At 39.3% G+C, this 16,575-nt stretch overlaps 1 protein-coding gene across 7 annotated transcripts in view; it reads left to right on the top strand.

The window, feature by feature from the left end:
* EYA1 (EYA transcriptional coactivator and phosphatase 1) overlaps window positions 1-16,575 on the top strand; it is a 160,174-nt gene that overhangs the window by 39,592 nt on the left and 104,007 nt on the right. For 5 of the 7 annotated variants that reach the window (XM_040626132.1, XM_040626131.1, XM_008710789.2 and 2 more), the window contains exons 6-7: window positions 14,278-14,360; window positions 14,778-14,964. In XM_040626132.1, coding sequence (XP_040482066.1) covers window positions 14,278-14,360; window positions 14,778-14,964 — 270 coding nt within the window. The remainder of the gene's footprint in view (window positions 1-14,277; window positions 14,361-14,777; window positions 14,965-16,575) is intronic. The other 2 variants (XM_040626130.1, XM_040626129.1) reach the window with 1 other exon arrangement.

The following is a 16,575-nucleotide window of genomic DNA, read 5'->3' as shown; positions in this document are numbered from 1 at the left end:
AGTTCCTAAGGGGACTAACCAGCTATCAGAGGATAAGCATAGCGTTAGGATAGAGAGAAGTATGGAAATGGAGGAAGAAAAAAGACAGTTAGTGTGGAGAAGGAAAAACTGTCTATTTTGAAAAAGAAATAAGAACGCGTGTAGCATGAAATATAGTGTTGCTTCTCTACCCATTGCTTTCATTGCATCCGGGCATATTGGATATTGCATTAAAACTTTATTTTGTTTTTGTTCAGCCTTTGGTCGAATGGTCTTTCCAGTGGGATTTCAGAGCCCATTTTCCATGACTGAGATCTTATTTTATATGGGTATTTCTATAATGGCACTTGACTCAATTTTAGATTATTAGATATAATATGACTTCCACAGATCAAGCCAGATAATTATATGCTATTAACTTGAAACATGCTAGTGTGATGATGGATAATGATATATAATATGCTATAAACTCCTTATGGCCAGATTTGGATAAATAAATTCTGATTAATATGTATTTCATAAATACCAAATGCATTATGAAAAATGCTTCACTATTATTAAATGATTTTGTATAGTCAGTTGTGGGAGTCTAGTGGCCTTTGAGTGTCCTCTCAAGATATCTTGTTTTAACGTAAAAATTTCTATAATGTCTCCAATTATTTTCAAAATTCTTCCAATTCTTTTATCCTTAATGAATAACAGTGATTTTTGCTTACGTCAATCTCATCTTAGAGCTATTAAAAATTCTTAGAATCCTGGATGAAGCTATATGTATTTTAGTGATTTGGGAGTGTTTTACCTAGTTTTTTTTCCCCCAAGAACTTTTCACCCTTAAAATATAAGGTACAATAATTAGTTATTCAGAGATTTTAGCTACTAGAATTTCATAACACTAGAAGAAATATTCTAGTAACCCAGATGACTCAAACTGCAGTGTGGTATGCGCGCTTACTGTGTTATGCTGATTTAAAGAAAATTTCCGGCAATCACCTCTATGATTCTGTCAGACCTACTAGAGCTGGACTAACGGCCCAGGGAAATCTTGCTGTCTGGTTAACAGTGTGGGTTCTAGAGGCAGGCTCCCTGTTGAACAGCCCCATCATGGCTGGCTGTGGGCCTTCAGCGCAACGTTTGAATTTCGCCGTGTCTACCCCCATAGTAGTGGAGTGAGAAGTAAGTGAGATCATCCATGTAAATCACTCTGACCAACAGGGTAAGGACTGCGGTGACTGTTTTCAGTGGTACTGCTCTCACTGTGGTGGTGATGTGGTTACTGTTCTTTATTATTGTTATTTATTGTCCGGCTTTCTCAAATAGTTCCAAATTAGGAAGCATTACCTTAATGCTCCCATTCCCCAGGAGGAAACAAACAGAATATATAATGTATATATACTATACTAAAATATGTATATATGCATATATATACATACATATTATATATCCAACAAAGAGAACTCCAAGAACCCAGTAATCAAATAAGCACAGCAAAAAAAAAAAAAAAATCCAGATCCAGTTAATGTCCTGGCAAAAAGAAAAATCACTATCAACTAAAGTCAGGCTGTTTGTTCATGAGACAAAAACTGGGGGGAGAGAACAGAAGCAACAGCCAGGAACATGAAGAAGAAACCCAGAAGAGAGAAGACGTTGTGTTGGCAAGAGTGGGGGCAGACAGAGCAAAGTGAGAGCCACGGGATGCACAGGACGGCCGCTGGCAAAGACAGGAGCTCAGTTCTGCAGAGGTGGGAGAGGAAGAGGCAGCAACCAAGTGCTTATGCCTCGAAAATGCCTTCGTCCTTTTTCTACTTCGAGCAAAAAGAACGAGTAGAAAAAGAAGAGGCAATAGCTATAAACAGCGAATTGTTTATTAATTCAGAAATCAACTTAAGGGGACACTTGGGCGGCTCAGTTGGTTAAGCGTCTGCCTTCGGCTCAGGTCATGATCCCAGGGTCCTGGCCTGCTATGGACCCCCGTGTCGAGCTGCCTGCTCAGCGGGGAGCCTGCTTCTCTCTCTCTCCCTCAGCAGCTCCCCCCGATTGTGCTCTCTCTCTCTGTCAAACAAATAAATAAATAAAGTCTTTTAAAAAAATCAAGATTAGGGAAGAAGATAGAACTATGACAAGCTATGATACCCAGAGATGGAAAGCTCTAGTGCCCATACACCAAAATAACAGTTAATATTTATTCAGCAATGACTGATGCCAGCAGCTATTCTAATTAATTTACATTTGCTGTCTCGATCCTTCTGACGACCCTGAACAATGACTATAAAGGATAAAAACCTGAAAATGCCAAAGAATGCATCAAAATGGAGAATGGTTTAGAACTGTCAGGCCCTCCTATGTTGTAGTCCATCTAGATTATAGTGCCAGTAGGGGGGCCTCTTAGAGAAAATTGCAAAAAACCAAAATGTAGTTGCCTATAGTATATATACTCTGAAGGACAGATTTGCTCTTTAAGTAACTGAGACATTGCATGATACAACTAGGTATATAGTCAGAAATACCGGCTCTAGAAAAAAATTGCTTAGATAATTCATTTCTGGGCACTGTTTGTACTTTAACACTTTCATGGTCTTAAGGAACAGATTTATTTGGTAATATGTGGGTACATGGCACTGCCAAGCCTTGTGGACTAGGCCATACTTGCTGCCCATGTTTGGTCCAGGTGATCTTTCTGGATCCTTCCAGCTCCAACATTCCGCACTTCTGTCGTGGTAGGCTTCCATGGATCCTGCACATATCAGATTTTAAGCCAAATGAGGACTGAGCTTATGTTTTATATGCACCAATACTAATAGCCCATGCAGTAAAACCTCATGGATTGGGAAATCTGATTGCCTTCACTTTTGCTGCAAGATCACTAGAAAATTCTATTTCTCTTTTCTGTCTCTCTTTTGTACATCCAGTGAAAGATTAGAAACTTAAGTTTACCTGAGGAAAACAAAACGTTTCTGTTTGTAGACAACTGTAGGGTTCACCCTGAGGAAGCGAAATCCTTACTTTTAATTTGATACCTTTCTGCTCCCAGGATTAGCCTCAGTGTTTCTTGAAGACGCTTTGGAATGGTGTGAGGAGGTTTTCCATCACACACCATTGACAAACTGTGCAAATGAGGTAGCTGAATGGGTGCGTATGGATGGACATAGGGTGCCTAGAGACTTTGGGTCAATGACGCGGGTGGTGTAGGGAGTGTTTTCAGGGCTGCTGGACAGTCAGAGGGCACTGACAGAGTGAAGCGGGGATGGTGTGTGGGTGGGTGGGTGGGGTGAGTATGTGTAAGTAAGTATGTGTCCATGTAAAAATCCTCTGAGGGGAAACAGCTTCAGCCTTTGGCTTATTGACCAATTTCACAGAATATCTGCCCAGTTTGTCATAAACTAGTTGTTTTTTTTGATTTTTTAGTATATTATGTTAGTCACCATAAACTAGTTTTATTCACCTTTTAGGTATAACAAGGAACTCTGACCTGAAATCAAACCATTATATATTTTTTTAAATGCACATTCCAGAGCTATTGCTGGCATCAGCCTTCCTTTACCCTTGGATTCCATACAGTATAGGGTCATAGTTCTATCTACCACTGAAAAGAAGAAACTGCGTTCATAATTTTGAGGTTGAGTCACGTATAGAAAATGACAGTTTGTTGGGCAGTTTATTTAAGGTCAGGAAGTGTACACACTCACACAAACTAAAATCAGATTGGGTCAATTAACTGAACCTCAGCTTTGAGGAAAACCCAGCGTTCCATAATAACTTAGTCCAGTTGATTCTAGATGGTTACAGGTAGTGATCATCTTTACTCATATTTGCATCCCTGGTATCGAGTAGTGTTCTAGAGTATGCAAGTGCTTGTTAAAGGTGGAGAGGTCAGTGCCACAAAGAAGGTTAGAGGTAAAAATTAAAAATTCATAAGGACCCCGACTCCTTTCATTTGGAGAAGTGAACTTGGAATTTAGCATAATAAAAATCTCGGTTAGTTTATGATCATGGTTTGTCCAAAGCAGTCTTCCCTTGTGTTCGTACTCGTCAGAGGAGCTAGTTGGAGGCATCACGGAATGGGGGTGGGGTTGTACAGTACTTTTCTGAGTGTTTTATTGCCCCAGAATAGTAGTCGTGGTGCAGGGCATTCCTATCATTCTGCACCAGGAAGGTGTCAGGAGTGGCCATGATAGATAGGAGGGGCTCCACAGATACACACACCCGAAAACCAGAGGGCTCTGGAAGCTTCGCTTTGTTTATTTTCCTTAGGCTTTATTGCTCTCACTTAGAGAAGAAAATAACACAAATTCTGACTCCCTCTTTGTGTATTATGTTGTTTGTTCTGTGAAAGAGATTGGGGTTCAAACCAGTGAGGGAGACAAAGGAGGGCAGGGGTTTGTTAAAAGGTACGTGACAGGACACACAACTCTGTAGCTTTTCACGTCACCCTTATCTGGGGCTCATTATCCAGTGGAAATGATCTTCTAATAACCTAATGAGGGAAACTGTCCTTATTTCCTTAGTGCTGCCCGTGCAGAGCTTTTCAAACATATAGCTGAAGTGTGTCCGTGTACGAGTCATTTAGAAGCTCAGAACTGCTTAGCAAAATGTACTTTGAAAGTTTTTCGTTATCCATAGAAATGGTATTTTTCCAAAGGGAAAATAGCAAACTCCAAAATGCATGGTTTTAAGAAACCTTCGTTAGACTCTGCTATGATAAAACATTGAGATTTGTACTTTCTGACATGAAATGACACGATACAGTTGGAATTGCAGAATGGCTCCTGCAGCTTGCCCTGGTGTTCAGAATGTCTCCTTAATTTCTTTGCCAGTCTACTCCCATTGATATTTTAGTTCATGGCCTTTTTGCATTCTAGGACTTTTTTATGCTTGAGTTTTTGAAGTAATATTCCATTTCAGCTCTTTTGGCATCTTGTGCTATTTCAACTAAGGGGTATTGAAAATTGTACCAAATTTGTTTTTTATAGGAATTGTTAAAGTATATAGAACGAGATCAAGAAAGGTAAATATAAAGGCTTTACAGTTCTTATTACCTAAGTTAAAAATGCTCTTCGGAATGTAAAAGCTATTACCGGGATAAAAAGGAAAGCTTGGTCACTGAAAATCCTTCTTGTAAGAAAGGGGGAACACTTTGGTTTTAAATAACCCATCTGGCCTTCAGAGGCTTGTCCCCGGGGAGTTGCGCTAACTTCTGCCACATAGATCGCGCCCGATGATGGACATAGCCCATGGCAAAGAGGCCAGGGAAGGAGAGCAAATGGACTTCTGTGAAAATACACGAGGGACAAATAGCATCCTGCTTGCCGAGTAAGTGCTAGGAAACACTCTCAAACATGGGAAGTACAGACAGGCCCCAGCAGGTTCCAGCATTCTTATGTTGGCTGGGATTCTGGTTTTTAATGTGAGTCCTTGTTCTCTGTGAAGTAGACCTTTGACCTACACGTTACCCTTTTCTTTTCCTAAGCGTTTTGAAGTTCTAGCTGGGCAGTATTCTCCAGGTTAAATCACATACAAAACTTTGATTTGATATTTTAAATTATGGAGTTTATCGGGATAAACTATGTCCTTAATACGCTAACGTCGTAGGGATTTTTTAATCAAGGTTCTGAGAGGTTGGCTTATTTTTAAAACTTTAGTTGCTTAGCACCTACAGAACAGGGCGGCCCACACAGGGCCTTCTAGCAAGACTGTTTCTTGTTTGTTACGGTTGACAAGACCACCACCCCTTCTCTGTAGGAACCCCTGACAGTGACAAGAGGAAAGCAAAATCTTTGTGATCCACGGTCTGTGGGCAAATTTCTATAATTTGCTTTTAAAATTACTTGCTAGCCTACAAGAGAGTTATAAGGAAGAATTCTTTTAGCAATGAGATGGTTTGATTGCAAATGTATTCATTAAATTTTTCAGGTACCTTCTCTCTACTGTCTGCGATGTTTGTGCAGCCAAAAATTAAGGCCACTTTTCAGAATATACAATTCACTTTCAATGTCACTGAATCAGAAAATCTAAATGATGGATTTAGTTTTAAAATCTAAATGGTGTGGTAGAGTGGAAAACAGTGACCTGGAAGTGGAGACAGTGATCATTCCCTGAGAGTCCTTGTGCAAGAGAGAAAGCAGCATTCACCCTGCTTCTTGGAAAAGGAGAAGGATCCCTGCCTCAGCTACCTTACGAAGGGATGGTGGAAATAACCAGAGGTGGAAATACCAAAATATAAATGAACTGTAAAAACATAGAATATTATTGCATTCTGAATATTAAATTTCTCATATGCAAGCAAAACTCTTAAGTTCATTAGTATACCCACAGTATGCCAATTTATGAGCTCACAGTAGCCTCGTAGGCGGCCCGTATCTGTGTGGTAAGGTCAGTGTTCTGTTAGGATACCCATGTGGTATGTATATGGATGTGATATCCTCGTACCATCTCTGAGATCCAATGGTACTAATATCTAAAACAAGTGAGATTTTACTAACTGTTCAAAATCCGTGATGCTTAATCAATTTGAAATCTTATTTGATCATTAAAAAAAAAAAAAAGGGCACCTGGGTGGCTCAGTTGGTTAAGCAGCTACTTTTGGCTCGGGTCATGATCCCAGGTTCCTGGAACCAAGCCCCACATCGGGCTCCCTGCTCAGGGGAGAGTCTGCTTTTCCCTCTACCCCTCCCCTGCCAACTCATGCTCTCTCTCATGCACTCTCTGAAATAAATAAATAAAATTTAAAAATAAATTTAAAAAATCTTATTTTATTTAAAACTCTGATAGATTTTCTTTTTGGAGATTTAGAAAGATTTTAAGTCCTTCCAGAAGGGTGCTTATTCAAGCCTGCATTTAATTTTCTTTAATTTAAATCTAAAGTAGTGGGGCGCCTGGGTGGCACAGCGGTTAAGTGTCTGCCTTCGGCTCAGGGCGTGATCCCAGCGTTCTGGGATCGAGCCCCACATCAGGCTCTTCCGCTATGAGCCTGCTTCTTCCTCTCCCACTCCCCCTGCTTGTGTTCCCTCTCTCGCTGGCTGTCTCTCTCTGTCGAATAAATAAATAAAATCTTTAAAAAAAATAAATAAATCTAAAGTAGTGACTGTAATCTAGCATTTAAAGCTAAGCCTTTATACACCATCTAGTTAAAAAAACAGTAAAGTGTGTGTTCTCTAGATAAAATCTGAGAAATGAGCTGTTATTAATTTGTTTTTCCTTTCCCTCTTTTTTTCACTGCTGAACAAGTAAGGAAGTTGAGATATGTTTTTCTCTTATGATGTCTATTGGCTTTCAAGTTGCCCTTCCAAACTGCCCATAATTACCACCACCATCACCAAAAACAAACAAAGTTATTAAAAGTCTTCCTCCTGTCCATACACCTGATTCTTTAGGACAGGTGTGGTATTACCGGACCCTTTTGTTACTTACCACACTGGACTAAAAGTCTCAAGCACCAGTTCTCTCACATGAGCCTAGATGAAACCCCTTCGAAGGCATGAACCAACCATGGCTTATCCATCTCCATGTGAGGCAGGCAGGATAAATACAACACAGGACTCTAAAGAACACAGGATGGAAGCAAGACTAGTGAAGAGGCAGATTCCGTGGCTTCAGTTAGTAAGCTGGGATTCCCAGAAAGTGAAAGCCATGCAGAGAGGAATAGTCAGGGAAAGCTTATTGGAAAGCTAGGACTTGGACCAGGCCTTGAAGGATGAGAAATGGGGACTGTTAGAAGGAAGCATGAGAGGAGAGGAGCAGGAATGAGTCTGATGTGCTTCACGGAGCCCAGTGATCCCATCCTGAATGACTATAGCGGGCTGGGGATGAGGGAGCTTAGGCAACATCCGTCCCAAACTCTCCTCCCCCCAAACCCCATGTCCCTTCCCCGGGCCCAGTTATATGCACATACATGTCCTTGCATGTAGGACAGGTTCCCCCCCCCTCCACTCTTTAACATTTCCTGTGCCGCAGTATGCTCATATTGGTATGTTCAACATTTGGGATTCTTGGGTTTTTCAGTTAAAGAATGCCATGCTTTTCCCTGAACTGTTAATCTTTCCTTAAATGATCGAGAAACTTCTCTTACCTACCTTTCGTCCGCACCGCCCCCTATTTCTCTAAGAACCTTTCGCTCTCTGATCTTTGGGCGGTTTTCCCTCACTGCATGCAGAAACACACTATGTGTTTTGGGTTTTTTGTTGTTGTTTATTTGTTTGCAGAGTTGTATTTTCCTACCCAAGCTAACCAGGTGTTTTCATTCACTTGAGCAGCTTTGACTCTTAGAGGAGTTCTGAAAGGCAAAATGTTTTCAGTGTTCTTTTCCCCTCCCTGCCAAAAAAAAAGAAGTATTGCTACGATTTTTCACAATAGTAAACTATTTAAATGGATAAGATGTTCCTCTTAACGACTGGGTAGGAAGGTTCCTCCCCTGCCACGCCGCTTGGAGCATAACTTAATTCCAGACTGTACTAAGAGTAATACTGGGCATTACTGAAGCTTCACTTGAACCCATCCCTGCCAAACTCCAGAATTCAGAAATGAGTTCTAAGTGGGAGTACTTTCTACTTTGGTGGATTTTTGTAACATTCCGCTACATAAAATATACAGCTTTTTATTATAGAAAAGTTTTCCTCTTTTATTTACCTAGAGGTGGCTTTTCACGTAAAGTGATTTGTCTCTAGGAAGGAGAATACTTTTATATTCTTTTGACAAAGGAATTCTGACTATTAAGCCTAATTCTATGACCTAAGATAAAAGTGAAGGCTCATAAATCCGACAGAAACTCTCAGCAGACTGATCCTAACGGACAAAGGAGGTCTGCCCTTCTTGGTCGCGTCTTGCCCTCTGCCCCCCTCCAGTATCCATGCTCAAGCCCGGTGTATGGCAGCCTTCTCCACCAATGTGCCCCTCCTGCTGGGCCTGCACAGGGTAGGAAGTGGGTTTCGCAGCTACACACGGAAACTTTCTTGGGAGCGTTGTGGTTGCTGCGTTGCCTTTGCTTTGTGACCTGGTGAAATTCATCTGGTGGGGTTGGCACCAAATCTGCATCGGATCAGCTATCAAAGTGGAACCCTCGGCTCCCTTTAGGAGCTTTCGCACGGCTCAAGGACCAAAACTGCTCCAAATGGTCTCCGTGAAGCTTCCAGTCTATAAATGCTTGGTGAGTGTGGTTCCTTTCTTAGAGGAAAAAAGCAAGCCTGTACTGGTGACGTGTTTCTGAGTGGTTGCTAAAACACCTACTGAATTGTTACGAAACATAGTAGTGCTGAAAATCAGGTACTTGGGGTGTTCAATAAACCTGTGGGTTTTCAGGTCAAACCCTCCCTCTTCTGCCTCAGTGAGACAGTGATTCCTGTGTCTGATGAGAGGCCTAGATATGTGCCTTTTAACACACACCTCCTGATGAGTGCCTGGCAATTCGCCATATGTTGGATATGTTAAAAAAAAATTTTTTTAAAGATCTCCTCCAAATCCCCCTCCCCCCCCCACCACCACCACCCCGGCCCCAATGACTTTGAGAGGTAATCGAATGTGGAGATGAGGAACTTGGCCTCTGGAGCCAGATGGCCTGGGATGGAATCCTAGGTCTGCCGTGCCTGTTCGTAATCTTCGGCAGTTTGCTTGCTTGTGAAGTGGGATGTAAGTACTCCTCTCGCAGGGGGCTTGGGAGGGCCCAGGGAGCTGTAACATGTAAAGTACCGGGTGGGGGCCTGGCCAGAGCTACCCCTCAGTACGTGTTAAGTGCTATTATGTGTTCTTATGTACATCTTTTTTTTTGGCTTCCGATGTTTTTCTTAGTCCTGTAGAAAACTAGAGTGAACTTCAGAACTTCTATAAAACAGTATAGAAGAGGTAAGGGGGTATGAGAGAGCGTTGTGTAGACTCTAAAACCAGACAGCTGGGTTTGAATTTCACTTTCACCCCACGAAAGCTGTATTATCTTGGCCTAACCCTCTGTTTCCTTATTTGCAAAGTGGGAATATTAATACTGCCTATAGTATCAAGGTGTTGTGGGGTTTGGCTAAAGCCCGTAAAAGATGAACACATTCCTAACACATAGCAAGTGCTCGGTGGACGTTGTCGATCTTTAGCGTTACTCTATTTTGTAGTCTGGGGGTGGTCGTATGCGCTGACTACTAATATCCAATTCTATAAGCTCTAAGATTTCTTTTTAGCCTATTTAATAGGGAAAGGACTAATGAGTTTAAAGGTAACTAGTATTTGGGGTTCCTGGGTGGCTTAGTCGGTTGTGTCCAACTCTTGATTTTGGTTCAGGTCATGATCTCGGGGCTCTGAGATCAAGCCCTGTGTGGGGCTCTGGGCTCAGCGGGGAGTCTGCTTCTCCCTCCCCTTCCCCCTCTTCATGCAAGCATGCTCTCTCACACATTAAATAAAATCTTTAAAAAAAAATGTAATTAGTATTTAATTTGTATTTTGTTAATTATTTATTAGTACTAATGAGCTTAAGATACTGATGAGTAGTCGTGGATATGTATAAATATATATAAATTTGTGTACATATTATATAAAATTTATATATATATGAAAGTATGTATAAATTTATATAATACTATATACACATTACAGAGGTAGGTAGGTAGCTAGGCAGACAGTTAGATAGGAGATTCAGTAATCCAGGCTTAGGAGGAAAGAGAAGAGGGGAATTCAGGGAAGGTTTATTCAGAAGAAAGGTTCCTAGTCCGTGATGAGTTATGAAGTTGATTAGATATTAGGATACAATGGGGAGGAAGTAAGAGGTACAAACAGTAGCCTTACGAGAACCACACGTTGCTTCATTTGTGTGAAGTTAGTCTGGAATGTGTATCTGGGAGGGTTGGGTTGAGGTTGCTGGGAAGAAACCAAAGAAGTCCCAAAGATAAACTGGAGCCAGACCAGAGTCTAATGAATAAGCTCTGGTAAGGAGTTTGAATTTTATCCTGAGGGCAAGAGGAAGGCACTAACAGTTACTTTTTTAAACAGGGGAGTGAGAAGATCAGATATGCACATTAGAGAAAGTATTCTAGCTTTGTGGAAAATGAACTGGAGGGGGCCCAAAGATGGGCAGGAAACCAGTAAAGGAGACTATTGTAGAAAGCCAGTGCTGGGGGCCTGGACTGAGAGTTAGCAGCCCTCTTTGCCGGAGTCCTATGTGAGGGCGGATGGGGTGGCCCTCCAGATCCCACTCTTGTGGTGAAAAGTGAATATTGCCTGAGCCTGATTCTCTAGTATGTACACCTCTCCCTGATGTAAGTTAGACCCTTTTGGAAGTTGCATTAAGTCTCCCAGGCCTCAGGAGTGCCATTAAAGGCTGCGTCAGTGTACTAAATGGAATGGAATCTCAGCCTGCAGTCAGCCAGTAAATGAATATAACTTATGTTGAATTCCAGCTAATGTATAGTCTTAGAAGTAGCATTAAGTCTGGAAAGTCACTTGGGTACCATTTCAAGTACTGAACTGTGATTTACTTGGTCATACCTCAGTGGCCTGTATGTGCCAATATAGCTTCCATGGCCTTTTCTACTTTGTTCCAGGGATTAATTTATGGAATGAAAACACCCATTTTGAAAATATATTTTCTATATCTTACTCATTTTCTTGGTGGATAGGGATTATTGAGGTCAGTATTTATTGTTCAAAAATGTGCAGTATAAATGAAAGTAGCAAGTCATAACCTAGAAATGGCAGTTTAAATGAAAGTAACAAGTCATAACCCAAAGTAGTGTTTCCTATTAAATGTATACAATAAAGTTTGAAAAAGTATTGCTATCACACTCTTATCCAAAAGAAATTTAAATTTTATTTTACAAGGCATGTTTAAAACACTCATGGTAAGTTTGCTTTGTATATAAAATATCAATATTAATTGTTCACTGATAAGAACAGAGTGAGTCACATGCCCGTGAGATCCAGTGCTCAAAAAAAACAAAACTGATGTCATCCTGATAAGTCCTGTGAGGTCCCAAACTATGTCTTAGTCATCCTCTTATCCCCATGTAATTATTACCACGAGTCCAGCACTTAATATATGTTTAAAAGTTTGTGACTGCCACATGCTAATGACAATAATATAGGAAGCTTGTCTGAGGCCCCAGTTTTCGTGGCGGAGTCAGTATTAGGAGTGTAAGAGCTCTGTGCTTATCTGTGATGGGTGTTATGGGAACTTTGAACAATTGGTATTCCTGAAAGGCACAAATAAAGAAACCTCAAATAGGAGTCTGTGATAACTGAATTTGAAACTATCTTAGGAAATATTTTCCCTTAATAAAAATAACAAAGCCTTGGATCAGGTTTTCAAAGTTCAGAGATGTTTGATAAGTTAGTACGAAAAGAATTTTAGATATGAAAAGAGATTAAGTTATATTAGTCTAGTTTGGGAAAGTGAAAAGAGAGAAAAGATACACAAATGCAGTGGAGAATTTTAGCAATGTTGACTGAGATAAACAGTAACAGCTCCTAACGTGTGTGGTACCGTAGGCTGGGCATCGTGCTTTCCAGATCATTACCTCATTTGATCTGTTGAAGAACCTTACAAAGTAGAGTTTTCACGGATAGGGAAATTCTATCTTAGAGTGGTTAGGTGATTTGTCCAAAGTCCAAACAGTTCATAAGTGATGACTGGAAACCCTGTTTTCTGACTCTTAAGGTAGTACTTAAATGTTGAGTAGCAAATAAGTAATTGGCAGATATTAACTCCTGCATCATACCTGAAGGCTTCTGTGAATAGCTAGTTCACACTGAAGACTTTCTCCTTGAACGGCCAATACATTTATTGCTCATACCCTTCATTTGCCATAAAACTTTAATTAAAAAAAAGGCTTTCTGTTTATAGAAGCGACACAGCTTCTGAGCAGGAAAGTTTAAAATGTGCCTTGGCTTCATGAATAGTTTGTGACCAATGGTTGTGCCCTTCCATAGAGAACGTTTCTGAGATTTCTGTGCTTTTTAAAAACGTTTTATGCTTTTAAAAATATTTCAAATGAAATCACCAAAACATTTTCCTTGTTTTCATTTTTACTTTAGCAAAATAATATGAAAAATTTTGCCATGCAATTAAACATCATTATAATACCATTTCAATGTCTTCATACATTCCATTTTCTGAATAACATCTATTAAGGACTTGGGAATGCTTTCTATGTTTTGTTATTAGAAACAACACTGAAGAATATCTCTGCTAACTGTCTCTTTGTATAAATCCACGTGTATCTTTCTCAGGGCAAATGTCTGGCAATAAAATTGCTGGCTGAAAGTTATTGAATCATTGACCAAACAGCCCAACCAGAAAGATTGTGTGTATTTTAATTCCCACTTTGTAGCATATGGATGCCATGGTTTACACATTTGCCACCCTGATATTTCCAAAAATCTTTGCTAATATGATCATCAAAAACAGTATATTGTTGGGGTGCCAGGGTGACTCAGTTGTTTAAGCATCGGACTCTTGATTTCAGCTTGGGTTATAATCTCAGGATCCTGGAATCGAGCCCTGTGTCAGGCTCAGCACTGAGCATGGAGCCTGCTTAAGATTCTCCCTCTCCCTGACACTCACATGCTCGCTCACTCGCTCACAATAAATAAATAAATAAATAAATAAAGAATGAATAAATAAATAAGTTGCTTTGAATAGTTTATCAATACGTAAGTAAAACAATGGAGGGAATGGAGATTTGCTTTTATGTTTGTATCCAGTTTATTGCTGAACACGTGGAGACATTCAGCAAGTAGAATGTTACCTAGAGAGTACATGTAATACATAAAATATTGATAATGTTCCTCTTTGGTCCTTGTCTTATGAAATCCTTCAAAGGCTGTCATTTATTCTTCTGAGAAATGAAATAATCAGCTTTTTCACTGGGCCATTATAATGACATGCACAAGTCTGAAAGTATTTGAAAGTATGGTAGTTTTTGAGCTTGCAAGAATTTTAAAGATCCTTTAATCAGATCCCATCATTTTTCATTAAGCCTATTTAATGTGAAGATATGAAAAAAATCCTGGTGTGCTTTACAAATAGAAACGGAAAGCCCAGTGTCTAATATTTTTTGCACAAATGTATAATTTTGCCCATAATTTTATATGAGTTACTCATGCCCTCAGAAATTTAAATCTCTCTACCCTTTAATGCTTTGCAGTACGGTGAAACTAAAATTGTCAATGATTTTAAGAAAATACAATTTTTGTCATGGCAGTGGATTCTGGTTTTGAAGGATAAACCAAATGCATTTGCAATGAATTTCAGCTGTTTTATCTAAGTAATGATTTCTTATGGGTACCTAATTCTGCATGGTTTCATCAACCATATTTCTTTTCATTTTGTTTTAGGTAGCAGTTTTACAACATCATCAGGCTTATATACAGGAAATAACTCACTCACAAATTCCTCTGGATTTAACAGTTCACAGCAGGTAATTTTAAAAGCCAGTTTAACTTCAGAATTTTTTTTTTAAATGCAGCAGATGATTTTCCTACATAAAGAAAAATCTGTTTATATTATACTGTAAGTGACAGCTTAACTAAGCCTTTTAAAATATATATTTGCTTCTTTAAAAAATCTCTTTAGCAGTCTTCCACGGTGAGCATTTGGTTTTCGGATTCATTTAATTTGGCCTTATCCTGTATCATGGAATAGAAGACATAGGGAGAGTGTATCCAATGTTATATAAAATTCGTTTGCAAGTCTGGGCACTTCTGTCGGTGGGTACTTGTGTGCTCCTTTGTGAGTTCAGACAAGACCCAGAAACACAGATATAGTTCAACTTTGAAAAGTGAGAAATAAGCAGCAACATTGTGATGGATGATTCTTGTGTGGTTTGATTCGGTAGGACTATCCGTCTTACCCAAGTTTTGGCCAGGGGCAGTACGCACAGTATTACAACAGCTCCCCGTATCCAGCCCATTACATGGCGAGCAGCAACACCAGCCCGACCACGCCGTCCACCAATGCCACTTACCAGCTTCAAGAGCCACCATCTGGCATCACCAGCCAAGCAGTTACAGATCCTGCAGCAGGTAATGACATGCACTATACTAGTCCCGCAGGCTAGATTTCTGGTGGTTTAAATGCATTTTTCTACAGTCCTATATTCGTGCAGTGGTTTCACAGTTTTGGCAAGTTTTGGCGCAGCCTAGATGTAAGTCAAACAGCGGGATTGTGGTATGAACTTTATTTATTTTTATTTGCTGAAAAATTTTAGTATGAATTATGTAACTTCAAAAGCCTTTGAAATTGAGATGTAATTTAGTTGTAAATATACTCAATTTTCAAGAGCGATAGTGTTTTAGATACATAATTATAAATATTGATCTATAATTCTTTAATTTATAAATATTTGCCCACATATTGAATATGAAAATAAATATTACCTCGAATTCAATGTTTATTATCATTAAATATTTAATGTTTCTCCAAAATAAAAAAAAATATCAGAGTTAATAATGGAAAACAGTGATTCCTCTGACTCACCCCTTCCACTCAAGGCCTACTCTGAATTTCATAACTGGGCATGAGAATTTTCATACTTCCGCTCAACCCTTGACAGGCCCTTTCAAATGAAAATCTCTCCATCTCTGGAAATTTTCCTACCAAGTCTTTGACATTTCTTTCCCTCCATTAGTTTTTTTCTGAAGCTCTTAATATTGTGTGCTTAATTCCCCGAACTGGTCTTTACCTATGTTTCTTATATTTTTCTCTTGCACGTCTCACCTTTGTCTTATTAAAAATGTAGTCTCTCCTTTCATGGATTATAAGATGACCTCTTATGCTCAAACTGTCATAGAGTTTTCTTCCTTTTTGCCTTTTATTTTTAGAGCCAAAGTCTGTTCTTTGCTACAAGCCACTCTTCTATGACATTGTGATCATAGTGTGTTAATTCTCGTTGCTTATCCTAAATCATGAAAGCAAATTTTATGGAACAGGTGCTAATTTCAATCTTGACTATAGGTTTATCTTGCAAAGATTAGCAGATGTCCCCCATAAAAGAATCTCCTTTGGGTTTTTAGTGTTTCACATTTTTTCTTAAATGTAGGTAAACACTATTTTGTTCCAGGGCAGGACGTTACATCATTCCTCAACTTGTATTCCAAGGAACTATAAATACACTTTCTGCACAGCTCAACTCCAAACATTTTAATCTTTGATTATCATAATCCATTTACCTTTATTTTTTAAAAAATAGCTTGATATATTTTTCACTCAGTTCCATGTGTAAATACAGTATTCACAGAATCTAGGATACATGTCTTTTAGATTTAACATCTATATAATCTCTGTCAAAAATTGGATTTATTGTAGAAGCTATTATAGAATTTTCCTCTCCACTTCCGTTAATTTCATATAGGCATCATGAGGAAACCATGGCCTGTCCCAATTTTAGGGAGATCTCATGTTTTCATATGAGCCATCTGGGTCATGCCAACTTCTTGAGGACTAAAAGGAGCTTTGAAATAGAACAGCTATGTGAACAAGTAGAGAACCTCTTCAGGACCTGTGGAATAAAAATAGTGAAAAAAGAAGACCTCAGAGTAATTTTACTTAATTTATCATGACACTTTGATTGTGAAGAGTACAGTACAAAACAAGGTAGTGAAGGCTTAATCATGTTTTTTAAATTATGGTTGATT

This window comes from Ursus maritimus, unplaced genomic scaffold (genome assembly GCF_017311325.1).
Source record: "Ursus maritimus isolate PB19 unplaced genomic scaffold, ASM1731132v1 scaffold_9, whole genome shotgun sequence".
In the NCBI taxonomy this organism is placed as follows: Eukaryota; Metazoa; Chordata; class Mammalia; order Carnivora; family Ursidae; genus Ursus; species Ursus maritimus.
The sequence above is the reverse complement of the archived record's forward strand: the minus strand, read 5'-3'. Positions and strand labels throughout refer to the sequence as shown.